The sequence below is a fragment of the Anas platyrhynchos genome, chromosome 19 (genome assembly GCF_047663525.1).
Source record: "Anas platyrhynchos isolate ZD024472 breed Pekin duck chromosome 19, IASCAAS_PekinDuck_T2T, whole genome shotgun sequence".
NCBI lineage: Eukaryota > Metazoa > Chordata > Aves > Anseriformes > Anatidae > Anas > Anas platyrhynchos.
Genome location: NC_092605.1, coordinates 6,576,312 through 6,592,466, shown reverse-complemented (window position 1 = coordinate 6,592,466; position 16,155 = coordinate 6,576,312). Strand labels below are relative to the sequence as shown.

At 40.6% G+C, this 16,155-nt stretch overlaps 1 protein-coding gene across 8 annotated transcripts in view; it reads left to right on the top strand.

The window, feature by feature from the left end:
* Positions 1 to 16,155, top strand: part of TEX2 (testis expressed 2) — a 61,981-nt gene that overhangs the window by 32,871 nt on the left and 12,955 nt on the right. For 7 of the 8 annotated variants that reach the window (XM_072025560.1, XM_072025559.1, XM_027471634.3 and 4 more), the window contains exons 2-6: positions 2,344 to 3,998; positions 11,347 to 11,547; positions 12,647 to 12,983; positions 14,017 to 14,264; positions 15,253 to 15,402. In XM_072025560.1, the coding sequence (XP_071881661.1) occupies positions 2,370 to 3,998; positions 11,347 to 11,547; positions 12,647 to 12,983; positions 14,017 to 14,264; positions 15,253 to 15,402 (2,565 nt within the window). In that variant the 5' untranslated portion in view covers positions 2,344 to 2,369. Of the gene's footprint in view, positions 1 to 321; positions 361 to 2,343; positions 3,999 to 11,346; positions 11,548 to 12,646; positions 12,984 to 14,016; positions 14,265 to 15,252; positions 15,403 to 16,155 lie in introns of those variants that run through there. The other variant, XM_005012291.6, reaches the window with a different exon arrangement.

Genomic DNA, 16,155 nt, shown 5'->3' with positions numbered 1-16,155 from the left:
ATGCCACTTGGACCAGCTGTTGAGGGCATTGGATGCTACACTTCCCCCCTCTCAGTCATGGGCTGAGGATGTCAGAGTGCAAGTGTGGTTGGGTTATGTTAGTTTTCTCCTGCTGCCCTGTTGATGGTGTTGATTTAAGTATGTGCTTTCATAAGACATAATTCATGTTATGGAAACATGTTTAAGGGTAGAGAAATATTGTCTAACAAAGAATTTCCTTCCTTTCTGCGATAACTAGTTAATCATGATGTAAAACAATCTTGCTTGTTCAGGAAGCAGCAAAATCTGAAGTAAACTTCATCTGTTTCAGGTAATTAGCACTGCATTAGCACAGCATGGCAACTGGTGTTTAAACACAAGGTAATTAACTGTACAGTGTAAACGTAGTGTGCTAAAGATCAAAGCAAAACAGTGAATTTGTATCTGATTTAAAAGTAACACATTAGTACTCTTCTGAGCGGGGGCAAAAAAGAAAGGGTCAGCCATTTTGTGCCGATGGCAGTAGCATCATATGCAAGTGCAAGCCTAGAGTGTGTGTTTTTTCCTCCTTCCGTAGTGTGTAGTGTTGTAATGGCAGAATCACCTGGAAGACGTGTGAGTATTTTTTGTCCTTTCAGAATTTTGATTTGCCAGTGCTGCGGTTTCACCACTAGCACAAAATGCTAGAGACATGCAAGAGCTGATGATCCAGCATTAGGCAAATAGAAATGGAGTATCTTGTCCAGTGTTGTGGTGTTTTTTTTTTTTTTTTTTTTTTTTTTTTAACTCCCCAAAATAAACTTGGTTCATTTGTCTTTAAAAAGAAGTCTGCTGTCTGACCGACGTGAAATGGAGCTGTGTCTATAGGAAGCGTGGGCTGTGTGTGCTGGCGGATCCCAGGTGTGCTGGTCCAGCCAGGAAATGGAAGACTTAGGTTTCTCACTAACTTTAGAATTCACTGAGTTATGCATTTATTGGTCATATGTGTAATATCTCTAAACTTCTGAATAACTGACAGTTCTTACTGTCAAGCAACTACTTGACCCACAGAAGTGGCAGGAAGCTGACGATCTGTTGAGTCGTAAGTGGGCCGGAGGAACATCTTCATCAGTGGCAGAACAGTTCCACAGTAAAAGCTGGGAGCCAGAATCTGATCTTGAGGCAGAATTTTGTCTCTTTAGGTGGCAAGCGAAAGTGTGACTGGGTTCTGAAAGCTTATTCTTGTTTGTGCCCCTGCTGCCTCCCTGATGGATGTAGCAGAACTGAATCAAAACCAAAACTAACTTTTTGAAGGGTTTGCAGTACAGAAGCCAACTCCTTCTGTATAACCTTACTGGAAAGCATGCAAGTGCTAGAAGAAGCAAGAAATCAACTAGTCAACAATTTAGGAGCCATAAAAAGGAAAACCATGCTGAGTAGGAAGTTGTGGATAGATACTGTCTTCTGATCCAGTGTGACTGGATGAGCCAGTTAGCAAAGATCTGTTATTATAAAATGTTTAACCCAGCTCATTTTACTGACAGCATAAGAAGTGTTTACATGAACAACTCCACTAGTGGCTGTAAAGGGCTACAACCTTTAGTGGAAAGGTGATGACAAACAGGTGGCACTGGCTTGCTGGATAATGCAATCTTCAATACCTCTGCTGTTTGTGAAGGGCACATCTCTTCACCACTACATAATCATTCTTCTGAACAGCTCTTTAAACATCAGCAAAGGCCTCTCGTTAATTCAGTGTGACAGTTTGATTACAGCATTTTAACAGCTCCTGAAAAATAATTCAGTTACTAATGTGGTAAACTTGCTGTCTTGACAATGGAGATAAAGTGCTGCTTCACAGCCAGAAGGGCAGAGCTAATCTTTTAATTCCTGGTCCATCTTTGAGTATGGTCACCAGTACCTTGACTTGCCTATCTGCTTTACATGAAAATGTAGTCTAAGTCCACTTTCAGGGGTCGATAAAATGCTTGAAATACTGTGTAGCTATAACTGATGTACAATGTGGGTATATTAGTTTATCTATTGTAAAAACAGCTGACGTGCACCGAACTGGTCAGAGATCAGCATTTTCAAAAAGTGATGTTCTATCAGTGAGAACATTTCCTCTACTGAGTGTCCTTTTGTTGCTAGCAGTTTTGCTGTAAGAATGTAATAAATGTATCTACAGTCCATTTCTTTAGTAACGGGCTATAATTTGACTAGACAATTTTAAACCCACTGAGATAAAAATGTTCAGAGTGTTTTAGTTTTCTAAAACAGTGACCTGTTGCATGTAACCTCTCTTGTGTTTGGCTTAACGCTTGAAACTATGGGTGCTTGAGAGGAAAATAAAAAATTTAACATAGTTTTACATTTTCTTCACAGACTCAGACACGTCTCTGGGACCTGCAATGACAAGTCAGAACAGTAGCCATGCAGAGAAAACTGGTGAAATGTCCTCAAAGCAGTCAGCACCAAAAGTGCAGGTCCAACGATCTGTCTCCCGAGAAACCATCACTATTCATTTCTCTGCATTTGGGAAGGAGGAAGAAGAGGAGGAAGAGGAGTTTAAAGAATTTTTTGATGAGGAACTAGATGACCAAAGCATTGTAACAGCACTTGAAGCCAAGGAAGACCTCTGCTTTGAGCATACCGGCCATGATTTTTCTGGTCCAGCTACCTCGCTTAACATGGCCAACTCTGCATCTCTACTGTCCTCATCACCTGCAGTTCTGCCAACGGCAGACAGTGTAAAGCTGCTGGATTCTCCTTCTGCATCTCACGTATTCAGTGCAGTGCCACTAGTCCTGTCTCCCTCATCACATTCATGTCACACGTCTAGCTTACCAGGTGCGTCACCATCTGTGGAACAGAAAGCCAGCTTGTCGTCTTCCCCATCCTCATCTCCTTCCAGATCAGTTGTCTGCTCTAGTGCATCGTCCACAGTTTCTAGTTCAAAACCTTTTAAGGGTTTAGTCAAGTCCCTTTCAACAGATGTGGAACCAAAAGAACCAACCCCACCGATGAGACATAGACAGTTAATGAAAACCTTAGTGAAATCTCTGTCTACGGACACTTCTAAACAAGAATCTGAAGCTGTGTCTTACAGACCGCCAGACTCAAAACTGAACTTGCATCTGTTCAAACAGTTCACTCAACCTCGAGCTACAGGTGGTGATTCTAAAACTGCCCCCTCATCTCCATTAACATCTCCCTCTGACACTCGTTCCTTTTTTAAAGTACCTGAAATGGAGGCTAAAATTGAAGACACTAAAAGACGCCTTTCTGAAGTCATCTGTGAGCCTTTTCAGCTGCTCAGTAAAATAATGGGTGATGAAAGTAGTAGCCACAGGCCCAAAGCCTTATCTTCAAGTGCTTCAGAACTCTCAAACCTTTCCAGTTTGAATGGCCATTTGGAAAGCAATAACAACTACAGCATTAAGGAAGAAGAATGTGATTCTGAAGGGGACTTCTATGGTAGTGACTCTAACCTGAGTAAGAACGAACAGTCAAAAACAGCCGAGGAACACACAAAAGAGGCAGAGACCAAAAGCTCTCAGTCTGCAAACACGAAGGACGTGAGTTCGAAAACTTCACTCGTACTTGAAAAATGTTCATTGTCTGCACTAGCAAGCAGAGAGGATGAGGAGTTTTGTGAACTTTATTCTGAAGACTTTTCCTTGATAGAGGATGAAAGCAAAACTGATAAACCTACTGAAACTTTGCTCGATCCTGAGATGACTGAGGAAAACGGTACTATGCTCAGTAGTGAAGATGAAACTAGTCTGGATGTGCAACAACCTAAAATACCAGTGAAAACTTTATACTTCTTAACACTGTTAGTCTATGCTTACTTTATTATCCCTCTCCCTGGCTACTTAAGTGGACTCTTGTTTGGAATGGCCCTTGGATTTATGACAGCTGTCTGTGTGATTTGGCTGCTTATTCCACGTACTCACGAATATCTCAAATTGCATGGAAGTATGAAAAAGCAGTGGAATACAGGAGCTCTGGACATCAAAGAACCTGAAATACTGAAGGTGAGGTCATGGCATTTTATCACTATGCATTATTTTGTGTCAAAGCAGTAAACCAGATATTCTAAAGGTGTGAGTGAGCTGAATTATCACCAACTGTGGTTAGAGTATTGTTTCAGGTTCACGTGGCTTTGGCAGGCAGATACTAAAATGGTTTAGTATCCAAGAAAATGTAAGATTTCGGTGTCCTTAAGGATTAGCAGAAAAACAGAATTGCTTCAAAACTAAAAGAGAAAGTTGTTTTGGTGATGGATTTGAAATGATCCCAGTCAAATACCGAGAGTAAGTAGTGTCAGAGTTCAGTGTGTAAAATAACATTAGTGCTTGAAGCAGTATTTTGGGAGATGTATTCTGTTCCTGGGGTATTTTACTGTCTAGGCAATAGTTTGTCTTGTCCATTCGGTCTGAGAAGCTCCAAGAGTGCTGCATTCACATAAAGCACAGATTGTCGGAGAGCATACAGATTCTCCACAAACAGTAGCTGATTAGAATGGGAGGAGGAACGAGTAATGAAAGGGGCGTATTTGCATGTTATGATGTCTCTGGCTCTGCACGATGATATCCTGGATGTTGTACTGTATAATCTGGATTACATTTCAGTATAATGTGTGCTTGAAAGCTGGCTTCTAAATGAAGCTCTTAAAAAATTTCTTCTCCCTCCCCTTGGCCGTTCCCCATCTCCTCTTGTCCAGACTCTGTGAGTTGCTGTTGCTTCCATGTGTCTGGCACGTTGCTGTCTGTCTAGTTGTGATCTGTACAACCACTCTAGTTGCGTGAGGTGCTTTGTGTTTCTTCCTTGCTCCCGTCCTACCTCTCCTATCTACATCTCTGATGGATTAAAATAATATTCTCCTAATGAGAAAAAATAGACGGTAAAGCACATGCTAGTTTCTAATGTTTAAGAGGAGAATTTCAAAATGATAGTTGCACAGCTTTCACTTGGTATCGTTTGTTTCTCTGAGTTTTTTTGAATGCTTTCTTGTATTTGTGTAAATATTAAATCCATCCTGCGCTTTCTGGAGGTGCACCTTCAGTAGTGTGACAACACAAAGGTTGCATGGACTGAAATCCATGTGATATTGGTTATATGCTGTAGAATCTGTAGTTTGTGTGTTAATAATAAATCTCGTGTATCTTTAGGTAACTGAAAAGTTGGAGCAATGGGGTATAAGAGCCAGTTTTTGCTGGGTACAGGCAGCAGTTGCATGCTTAGCCCTGATGCTGTCTTGGTGTTCTTTAATTTTCTTGACTGGAATGAGTTGTAGTCTTTAATTTGTTGTTGTGAATGCAGACTGAACGCTCCTCTCTGCCCATTTGATATACCCTCTGCTTACACGTACCAATCTTAATAAATTTTCAGTTCTGTCCTTTTTAATTGGGTGCTGAGACCCTCCGTATGAATTTGCCCTGATAACGTGAAAGCTGGTAAAGATCCCGGTAATCATTGGCTGCTACTAAGCCAGATCTTTGAGATGTTAGCAGGAACCTTTAAACTATGTTTTAATGCTTTTATCCAGGAGATATGTTTGAAGGGATGGCTACAGGCAAGGAATGCACTGAGTAGAGGAGTTTGTATGAATGTAGATTACTGTTTTGTGTGACCTGATGAGTATTTTTTGTGCTTGTGAACACAAAGTAATTGTCTTTAATATGTAAAGACCTATAAAAGGGCTTTTTGATCGTTCAGGAGTTTAAAAAACAGCGCAGTACCCATATTGCAATGGAACAATATAATATGATTTAGGAGATCCCAAGTTATTCCTCCTTCGTACAAGTATTTTCAATTTTTCTCTGTCAAAATGAGCAATGGGTGGTTTAGATCCTCTGCAAAATGGGAGAAAGATTTAATCTTTAACAAAACTCACACGGATATGGGAAAATCAAACTCGATACTCTTGCGTGAAGATGCTTTCTTAAGAAGTTGTTAGTCTTGTATTCTGGCCTGAACTGCTTTCGTGCCAGTATGACAAAAGCTGTAAGCAAGATCCCTTTGCAGGGCTCTAAAAGTTGGGATTCTGCCCAAGTGCTGTCAAGCTATTTTTGCACAGGTATGTGCGCACACTCTCCCATGTAAATATTGTCTGAGAAGTTTGTGTTTTCCTTGAATTTCAAGATCAGGTGGAAAATTCCCCTCAACAATTGCCAGAATACCTGAACATGAGTGCTTTCTCCCTGCAAATTGTTCCTTTGCAATACGAAAGAATAAAACACTGTGGTGGTTAGTGTGTGCTTCAGTTGATTGGAGTCAAAGTTCCTTTTTTTCCCCAGTTTGTATGCTTGTTATGTTTATTTCATTCTAATGACTTTGATAGTGGGGGAGAACAAGACCAGAAAATGCCCGTTTCAGTGCTTATTTTCTTGCCCTTTCATTCCCGTGGTACTCAGTTCTCTAGCTTCCCTTGCCTTTTATTTTTTTCTGCCTTTGTCCACAGTTTGCTGATTTTATTTTATAATGCATTAGGCTTTTCTGACTTCCTTATTGGCGTTTCAAAATGCATGTTCCCTTGTGTTGTGCTGGCTGATACAAAAGGTTTTAAGTAACAGCTGAAATGGAAATGATAAATTTACCTTTTCCATTAGGAAGAACTTTCAGGAGAAGACCGCGTTGGCAGTGCCTGCATTTAGCACCCCGGCTGTGCAGAAAGAGAAAGCTTTTTACCAGCATACTGTTCCTGAGTATCACTTGAGGGATTTCATGTTTGAGTTGCCTCTGGCAGACAAATGTATTTTTCAGTTAAGGCGGTGGAAACTTGTGCCCGTCTTATACCTTTTATTCCACGTCAGCAGAAGCTCAAATTGTGCATTGTGTTCTGCCCCATTTATCAAGCAAAATACTATTGCGTTGTTGTAAAATAGTGGTAATAGGAGAGACTCACATAATTAGTGTGATTTCATTGGTCTGAAAAACATCTGAATTTCCATGCTGGAGCATTTGGTGGTGATGTTTAATGATACTGACTGATAAGTAATCTGTTAATATCACTAAGAAGCTCTGGGGGCAGTTATATCCAGACTTGGGCTCTTACTGTGAAGTTGGCAGGTACTTTTATGTATGTTTTTGGATATATCATAGCAATAAGGGGCTTCAGGTGTGTGTTATTCCCTGGCAGACCTGGTCTGTGTCCCCAGGCCCTGTGTAAGGCTGCCTTTTGCGATTCTCCCCGCTCTTCCCACTTGGCTGAGGCTGTAGTGTGCCTGAGGCCTTCAACTAAATAACCTGAAATAGGCTGATACAGGGCCTGACTCTGCCCTGCTTAGTCACATGAATTACTCTGTCGGACTGCAATTTGAACAATTTGCAGCCTAGAGGTATGAAAGCAGAAAAGTGAGATGTTTTAGACCTTTTCAAGGCATTTTATGGGGGCGCTGGCATTGCAGAGCCGCCTGCGTTCCCCGGAGGGCTGCAGTAGTTGGTGGCGCTGCTCTGACAGATGACTTAGTGCCATTTGAAAGCCAGAATTTCAGTTTCCACTTTCTAACAATGGGGCCAGATCCTGTTAGTGCGTCTGTGTTTTTTACTGATATCCATGACCTTTGTTATAAAAGCCCTGCCTCCCAATATTTTAACCAGCTGCTTCTTTCAGGTTAGCTACTAAACTGAGCGGGAGGCACTTTCGCCTAGTTTCGGCTGTGAATTCGCAGCAACTGCTGACCTTTACAACTGGAGATCACAGGACCAGTGTAAAGGGCAAGCAGCTGCGGACTAGCATATGACTGTGGTCATTGTCCTCCCTGAATTACTAAATTTCTTATTTTTAACAACTTTGCTGGGATGAAAAAAACATCATACAGTCTCTCCTCTCCTACACAAGGAAATCCATTGTTGCTTCAGTAGTTTGGGAAAATTTGCCCATTGCTGGTACATTATGATAACATAACTTCTCTGTTTAGAGGCATTGCAAAATGGCTTATTTGGATTGTGGTGCTTTCATTTCAATTTGTTTTTGCAAAGAGAGGGATGGGTGCATTTCTGTTAAATTATTCTTAAAATATGAGGACTTGGAATGAATTTGGAAGCTTCTTAGATAACCTTAGCAAAATGTTTTTTTTATTCTAAGTGAAAGAATTTACTGTACAAAAATGAAGAATGCTGAAAATGAGAAGGCAGATGGTGTCATCCCCCTTAACACTGTTAGATGGATGGGACAAATATTGCTGCGTCTGGCCCGTGTTTTCATATTCATTAACAGTGAACATCACTTGTTGAGTTATTAGCATTCCCCTCTAGCCATACTATGTTTCTGCGTGTTACAAAACAACTTGGAAGTTGAATGGAAAGATCCCATCCTTCAAAATTAGGAAACTGTATAGGGAGGGCTTGTAATAATGCAGGATCTCTTTCATACTGACTGTTGACAAGTTGCTGTCTGGAAGAAGGAAACCCCCCCGATTTAATGTCCTGTATCTTTTTTTTTAGATCCATGCCTCAAATGTGTGAAGCAGTCATCTCCTTGTATAGAAATCACCCCGCAGGTTGCTGTTTAAGGCAGGAACTGCATTTACTTCGCATTGGTCCTAGGTTTTGAACTCTGTGCCTTAGGCAGCTGGAAGTTGTCATTGAGTCTTGAAGTGGTTCTTCAGAGCTAACTACCAGGGGCGTGCTGTGAGGAGCAGCACTTGGTTGGTTAAGTTCAGTGAGCAGGGGAGGCAGCAGTGGGGAGAACTGTGTGTTTGGCAGATGATAGAGCTGCTCCATTTGCTTGAAGTGGAAGGCGTGGGCGCCTGGCAGGGATCAGAAAAGCAGGTGGGAATTTCCAGGGCTCCCAAATGCCAAAACAGAAGGGAGAATTTACACACTAAGGAGGCAGAGAATCCTCAAGAGTGCTGTTTAATTATGTAGTGTCAGGAAATCTTCTGGCAGAAAGGCTGGTACTGGCACTGTAACAGCAGGAAGCCGGATAGGACGGGTGCTGGCGTAGTGGATGACATGCTGTATCAGTTCAACCCCCTTTCCTACAGGACATTCACTGAACCTGGTTAAGTCACTGAAGGCAGTGCCTTGCTCCTTTTTATTGCAGATGGGACTTAAGCCATCTTAATAGACGTTGGAGAGGGAAAATCAAAGGTGACTATAAAGGTCTTGGAGAAGAGCTGTATAGCTACTGGGAAACCCTAGCGATGTTTGTGCATCTGATGCGTGTGCAAAGGTGTTCATCTTGTCTCAAATCCCAGCTTTTCATCTTTCAAGCTTTGGATTTTGATGGGTTTTCACTTCTTGATATGGTGCTGTGGTAGTCGAGAACGATGTGTAAATTGGGTGTTGTCTTCGTGCTACACGTCCTCTGCTCAGCTCAAGTGCTGGTGTTGGAGAGCTCAGCTGCTTCCATCTCATGCAGGATGTTAAAGAAACTTTGGGGTATTTTCCCCTTCCTTTTTGGGTACCATACATACAGGGAGGTTTCCAACCCTCCTACTGAAAATAACATTATAGCTTATTACAGTTATAAAAGTGGCTTGTGTGGCTAAGCTTCATAGTAAGAGCCCCTTCTGTGCATTCCTTCCTCTTTGTGCCATTTGTGTCCTTTTCAGTAGAACTTCATTGCAGGAGGGGGTGGCAAATTTTTAAGGCAACAAACTTTCCTCTGTGCATTTGCCTGGCCGCAGGCCTCCAGATTTTGTTGTCTGAGCTAGAAATAGCTGAGAGATCTGATCTGGGGGGCAGGTGGGAGGATCTCCAGAGGTCTGCCAGCCATATGGATGTTTCAGTTCTGCACAGAGCGGATGGCTCATAGTGGCTCTAGGCAAGTCACTTGATGTCCTTGTGCTTCAGTAAGTCCAGCTGGAGTTCCTGGCTGAAAGTTAATTGCTGTCTGCTCAAAGATGTCTTGACTAATAATTTCTAGGAAGGAAATAGGATATGCTCAAACAAACAGCAGCCGTGCTGTGCAGAACCTTGATGGTTTATAGAAAACCCTTCCTAATGCGTTGTGTTTCCTATATGGTTGTTGTATATAACCCAGTGTAAGCAAACAATCAGACACAAAGCTTCTTCAGAGAGCAAGTATTGATATTGCTGTTAATAAAGAGACAGCTTGGAGCTGAGCAGAGATGAATGACTTAATCTTTCCTGAACATAAAAAGAATGATAATTGATCTAGGAGTTTTTTTTGGATTTACAGTGAAAATAGAACTAGATGGTGGAGTAAGCAAAACATAGATGCCACTGTTACTATGGCATCTACAACAGGGCATGCTGTCTGCTTTGAGGAATTGTATGGCACTGGAGCAAATGAGCATTACAATAAATTTTGCTTTTTAGTGTGTGGGTGGAAACTTATTGAAGAAGTTAAAATGCGGCAGTAATACTGGGATGTTTTGCATGTAGCTAGAACTTTGCTGCTGTTTTGAAGCATGCCCGATCGCACGTTCAGTTCCCCATTCTGCCACCTGCCAGCAGCACCGAGGTGTGGGTGAAGATGCCATTTCACTTCATGCTCTTCACTTCAACGTCTGTTGAAGTCCACCTCTTTCACTGTGTGTTGGTGTTAATGAACACTGAGTCTGCAGAATTAAGGTTTGGATGTGCAGGTAGAAGTCATTATCAAAGTATGTTGTTTGGCGGGTTAAGAGAAGGAAGATTTGTCTTCTCTGAATGAGTATTCAGGCTTGTGTTCTGCCCCAGTTATCTTGTGCTTCCTGTAACCAGATGTTAGGGGTAACATCCCATCTGTGGTTAGAACCCCATACCTACAGCCTGGTCACAGCAGGGTTTGTTCATTGTTTTCTGTGTGTTTTTGTGTTTTTTTTTTTTTACTTCACAGAAATAAATAGAATTTAATCCACATGTATGACTTGTGTGTTGTAACAGTGCAGCTACACAACATGTTAAACAATGTTGAACAGCGGTGGTGTGTTAAAGCAAACTCCATTGTAGTCCATGATTGTTGGCGATGAAAAGTCAGCATTGTCTATCAGCAGGCTGTTTGCTCTGCCTTGATTGTTGGCGATTAAAATGTCCGTGCTTTGTGTAAGCAGACAGCACAAAGCGCTCTGCAGCATGTCCATGCCTTGTGGCTGGCTTGTGGCTTTTCCCGGCAAGCCCGCGTCTCCAAATCTCACAGCATTTCAGAAAGGTGAAGAGAGAGAGCACTGCTGCTCACGCAGAACGACTAGCCCAGAAAACCAGATTGTGTGCTCGGGATACAGTCCTCACCTCCTGCTCTGTCAGTTTGGTGCTACCTCATTTACTGTATTTACTGCTCTGTTGTATTTATTTGTGCAGTAAGTGACATGAGTTTGGCAAAAGCTTGGATAATTACTTACAACTTTTGAACTTTTATGTACATGCTGTACTTTTTTTTTTTTTTTCTCAGCAGCTTAAAAGCCTGTTAATGAGTGTTTTCTTCTCTAGGGATGGATGAATGAAATTTATAATTATGATCCAGAAACATACCATGCTACGTTGACTCACTCAGTCTATGTGCGACTTGAAGGAAGCACCTTAAGACTTTCAAAACCCAATAAAAATATTTCTAGAAGGGCTGTGTACAATGAGCCAAAGCCTGAAGTCACGTATGTCAGCCAGAAAATTTATGAACTTACAGAGAGCAAGGTGAGTGTGCCTTACTTTTCTGATTTTAACAGAGGATACTTCAAAACTTCTTTTTTGATTCCTCTGGTTTCTTGTGCTGTCATTGTGTAAACAAAACTGAGCAGGATTTAGAAAAAATTACCTGTTTACACAGCAAAGGAAAAGCGTGATTTTTCCTCTGTCAGTTCAAAAAAAAGGTTAGGGAATTGTTCCCTATATGTTAGATTACTTCATGACTGTTTTGAAGCTTACACCAAAATGCATAATCTTTGGTTGTCATTATCCCAAGGCAGTTCAGACACCTGCATTTCTCTTGAAGAGGGAACATAGGTTGTATATGAGTGTAAAAGAGGCGAGTGAGAGGTGACTGGAACAGACGTGATTTGCTGTTGGTACCTGCAGTCTAGGGAAGGAGGTCAGGATTTTTGCAATTGGAAGTTTGCATCAAGACTAATGCTGGGACAGTTTTCCTACATGTTAGTTGCTTTCCTCAAATCTGTGAGCAGGTTCCATGTAAAGTCGATTCCATGGACGTTATATTAAGTAACACATCAATACCTTGTTATTAATTATTTTTTTTATGGCATGCTACTTGAGTAGAGGGCCTTACCAGTATAGATGTAGGAAGAAACTGTGGGAATTAGAGGGAGAGAATGACCAACAAAACACCAAGGAAAAACTTCCTTCATTCCCTGCCGCCCTCCCAACTGGTTGCGGAAGTGCCAAGTGCCTTGAATGTGTTCTCCAAGTTTTTTTTCCAGTTCTTGTTACTTAGTGCTCACAGAAATAAGGTTCTTGTTTTTCAAAATTTTCTGTGTAACTGTGAGAATAAAATCCTTTAAATGAAAACTGAGTTTCTAAATCCACAAGATGGTGGAAGTCTAAGCTGCTTGAGTGGTCCTTGGTTTTAATTCTAACACCATGGCTCCCAAAAGACCTGTTGAATTGGACAACAAGCTAATGAATTGGACAACAAGCAATAGGCTAAGAGACAATTAAACTGAGCAGATCTAGTGTGGGATTGGTATCTTTCACATTCCCATGTTATACGTGTGACTACAGAAACATAGAAGATACAACTGAAAAATAAGTGAATTTAACTCTCTCATTTGTCCTTCAGATTTCCCTGGTTCCCAAGGGTCTGGCACGAAAACGAATTTGGAATAAAAAGTACCCTATTTGCATTGAACTTGCTAGACAGGATGACTTCATGGCTAAAGCCCAGTCTGATAAAGAGAATGCAGAGGAAAAGTTATCTGCTGAGAAAGTGGACTTGAACAATGAGGAATCCAAGAAACCTCATGATGGAGCAAAGTGCACTAGCCAAAAGGATCAAGTGCTTTATCTCTTTGGAAGGACTGGTAGGGAGAAGGAGGAATGGTTCCATAGGTTCCTTCTAGCATCCAAGCTGAAGTCTGAAGCAAAGAAACCATCCAGTTTGTGTGGGAACAAGCCAGGTATTCATAACCTTTTTTCCTAGTAAAATTGTCTATTAAAAGAAACAAACCAACGTTGTTTTCATAGTGGTAGTTGCATCTACTGCGGGGCTATAGTGATTTTAACAGACAAGTATTACCAAAGACACTCTCAAGCTTCTTATCTTGGCCTTTGATTATTCTCTTGCCTGTATGCCCTCAACTGTTTTTACTGTCTAGTGCTGAAACTGATGTCAACATTTGCAGTATTAGTATTAGACTCAGTTCTCTTATTACCCATTCTTCCTTCTCCATCTATCCTTCTACTCCAGTCTCCCGAAAAGAATAAAATGCTTTCTCATGGGTTAATGTCACAGTAAAACATGTTTTTGTGTTTAAATACAAAGACCCGTCCTAATACATATCTGAACCAACAAACATATCAGATATTCCATCATATTGATGAAATATTTGAGATACTAATTTTAAGCCATCCTCTGCTATGATTTAAAATCTGAATGACTAATGCTTTTCTTTCTCTATCTTTTCTCTGAGAAGCTTTTTAAAGGTTAACATAATTATTTCTGGTCCATAGCTTCTTGAAATGCAAATGCAAAATTAATGGATAATTAGAATTCTAATAGTTACATGCTTTTGACAGTCTTTTTTAATTGTAACACTCTATAATTAAACTTACATTAGTTATAGGTGTGTTTTAATCACCTGACTTTTATTTTAGGCATTCTGTAGCAGAGCTGTTGGGAATTCTGCCATATGTTGTATGTGTGTGTGTCCATATTTAAATGTCGTATTGATCAGCTGATTTTCCAGTCATACGTCCTCCTGAGTGCTGAGTCTTGCCAAATATTGACTAACTTGGGTTTAAGACCAGCTAAATACAGAGTTGTGGAATTTGCTTTTACCCTTCAATATGAGAAAGCACTACTTGGGTCTTTTCTCAGAATAAATTATATCTGCAAGCTAATTTTCTTCCTGTAAGTGTTTGATCATGCACTCTACTATTCGACTGTCAGATTATTTTTCTGTTTAATGAATATTATTCTTCTTGTTTTAGGGATCTTGCCAACACACAGTAGAACAGATAGCCAGTCTGGAGTTCTTACACACAGTCGTAGCAGCAGCAAGGGCAGTGCGGAAGAAATTGCGTCCCAGCCTAAGCACAAGGAACTGGCTGGCAATGTGCGGCAGAAAATGCTTCTGGACTACAATATTTACATGGCGAAGTGTGTTCCACAAGAAAAGAAAAGCCCATCAGGTAGTCCAGTCCTCAGTGCAGACAGCAGCCCTACAGCTGTGAAAAAGGTAATACCCCCCCCCCCTCAAAAAAAAAAAAAAATTCCTAGTAATATTAAAATTTATTTTTTCTGTGTATGTTCTAGAGTAGATTGAGGCAAAAACATTTTTGAGGTCCTGGCTTGCTGAAATAATCTAAGTAGAATTTTTAGTACTTGATAGCAAAAATGACTTGTTTTCTGCTTCTTGTTGGGAGCTAAAGGCCTTCTAAGATTCCCAAAACATCTGAGCACCCAATTGGAATAGTATTGTTGTGACACAAGTATAAGTTGGGTCCTGTTTGTGGCAGTTTTTCAGTGTAGGAAAACAAAGTCCAATCTTACTTTCTTAAATCCAGTTCTGAGAAATCACAAATAGAAGATAAAACAAACACAGTACAGGCAAACACATTCTTCCTTCCAATGTTTGCATATCGGATTCAGGAAACCATATTGTTCCTCTGATGCATAAAAAGTTGTTATGTATACGCCCCAGATTATTTCAGCTGCTTTTGCCTTCCTGTCTGTAGTCAGAGATGCAACATCTGAACATGTAATATCTTCAAGTATTTTGAGATCGTTCTCCAGTAAACCAAGACATAATTGTCTTGGACTGTAAACAAAACCTCTTGTGCCTCTTTATCTTCCTGAATAGCGTAGCTGTTCTAAAGTTTGTTGGGAAGGGAGAGTGTCTCTGCTACAGACACATTTGTAGTCTGTCCACTCTGAGCTTATCTGCTTTTTCTGCCAGAGGTTAGTATGTACAGCTTTCTCATTTCATTGCCAGAGGCGATTCCATAGCTATGTAGTCTCATTTGCTCTGTTGCATGTCAGGATGATGACAAGCACACTCGCATCAGGCCAGCTGACATGGCTGTGAAGCTGCTGTTTGCGCTGGATGTTTTTAGTGTTCTTAGCTGATGTAGGCTATAACAACTTCCTGTAAAGGAAGGTGTAAATGAGGCCTTTTCTGAATTTAGAATAGTTTCCACATCTGAATAACCTACTCTGTTTTTCAGTTGCCAGATGCAAATGTGGAAGACGAGGAAGAAGAACAGGAGGCCTGGGTGAATGCTTTGCTGGGAAGAATATTTTGGGATTTTTTAGGAGAAAAATATTGGTCTGATCTGGTGTCAAAGAAGATCCAAATGAAACTTAGCAAAATAAAGGTAACTAATTTGGAGACTCACACTTCTCATTCTTAATGGAAGAAAACAAGCACATAGTCTTTGAGATCAAAAACAGCAGAAGAATTTTATTTAGATACCAAAGCTCTGTAAAAGACAAGTGGGGGTAAATAAATGTGATGCAGACTTCCAGTTCAGTTTCACAATCCATCTCATAGTAGCAGCTTGACAAGTTACCTTTATCACTTCAGTTTCAGATGAACTACATTAATTATTTGTGTTTGTAATTTTCTATGTTAAAAAGTAGAAATATTATTATATTTACTTTAAGGATAAGTATAGCTACTTAAAAGTTATTCAGCTTTACTGACTCAGGTCTCTATAGCTAGGGTTGCAGTACTTCTGTGTTTTTTCTTCCACTTGAATTGTTAAGAGAAGCTAAATGAGGACTCTGAACTTTAAATGAAATCTGCCACAGGAAACAGTAGATCTCCTCTCTTTAAGGCAATCAGGGAACTAGTTACACTGTTTTTCCTATTAAATTCAGGTGTTCACTGCTTGCAGGAGAGGTTGGTGTGAGTAGCAGTCAAGCCCTTTCCAAGGTGATAGGATATAATTGTACAATGACTGTAGAAGCTCAAAAGGTGAAGGGAAGAGCAGTGCTTTTGAATGGCTTTTGGGTCTTCCCTTTGCATTCTGTAACTCTTCTGAACAGCAGCAGTTAATCAGAGGCCTGTTTAGTTCCTGATATTCGGGGAGGAGTTTGCCTGTTTCTAAAGGCAAAGGAAGATGTAG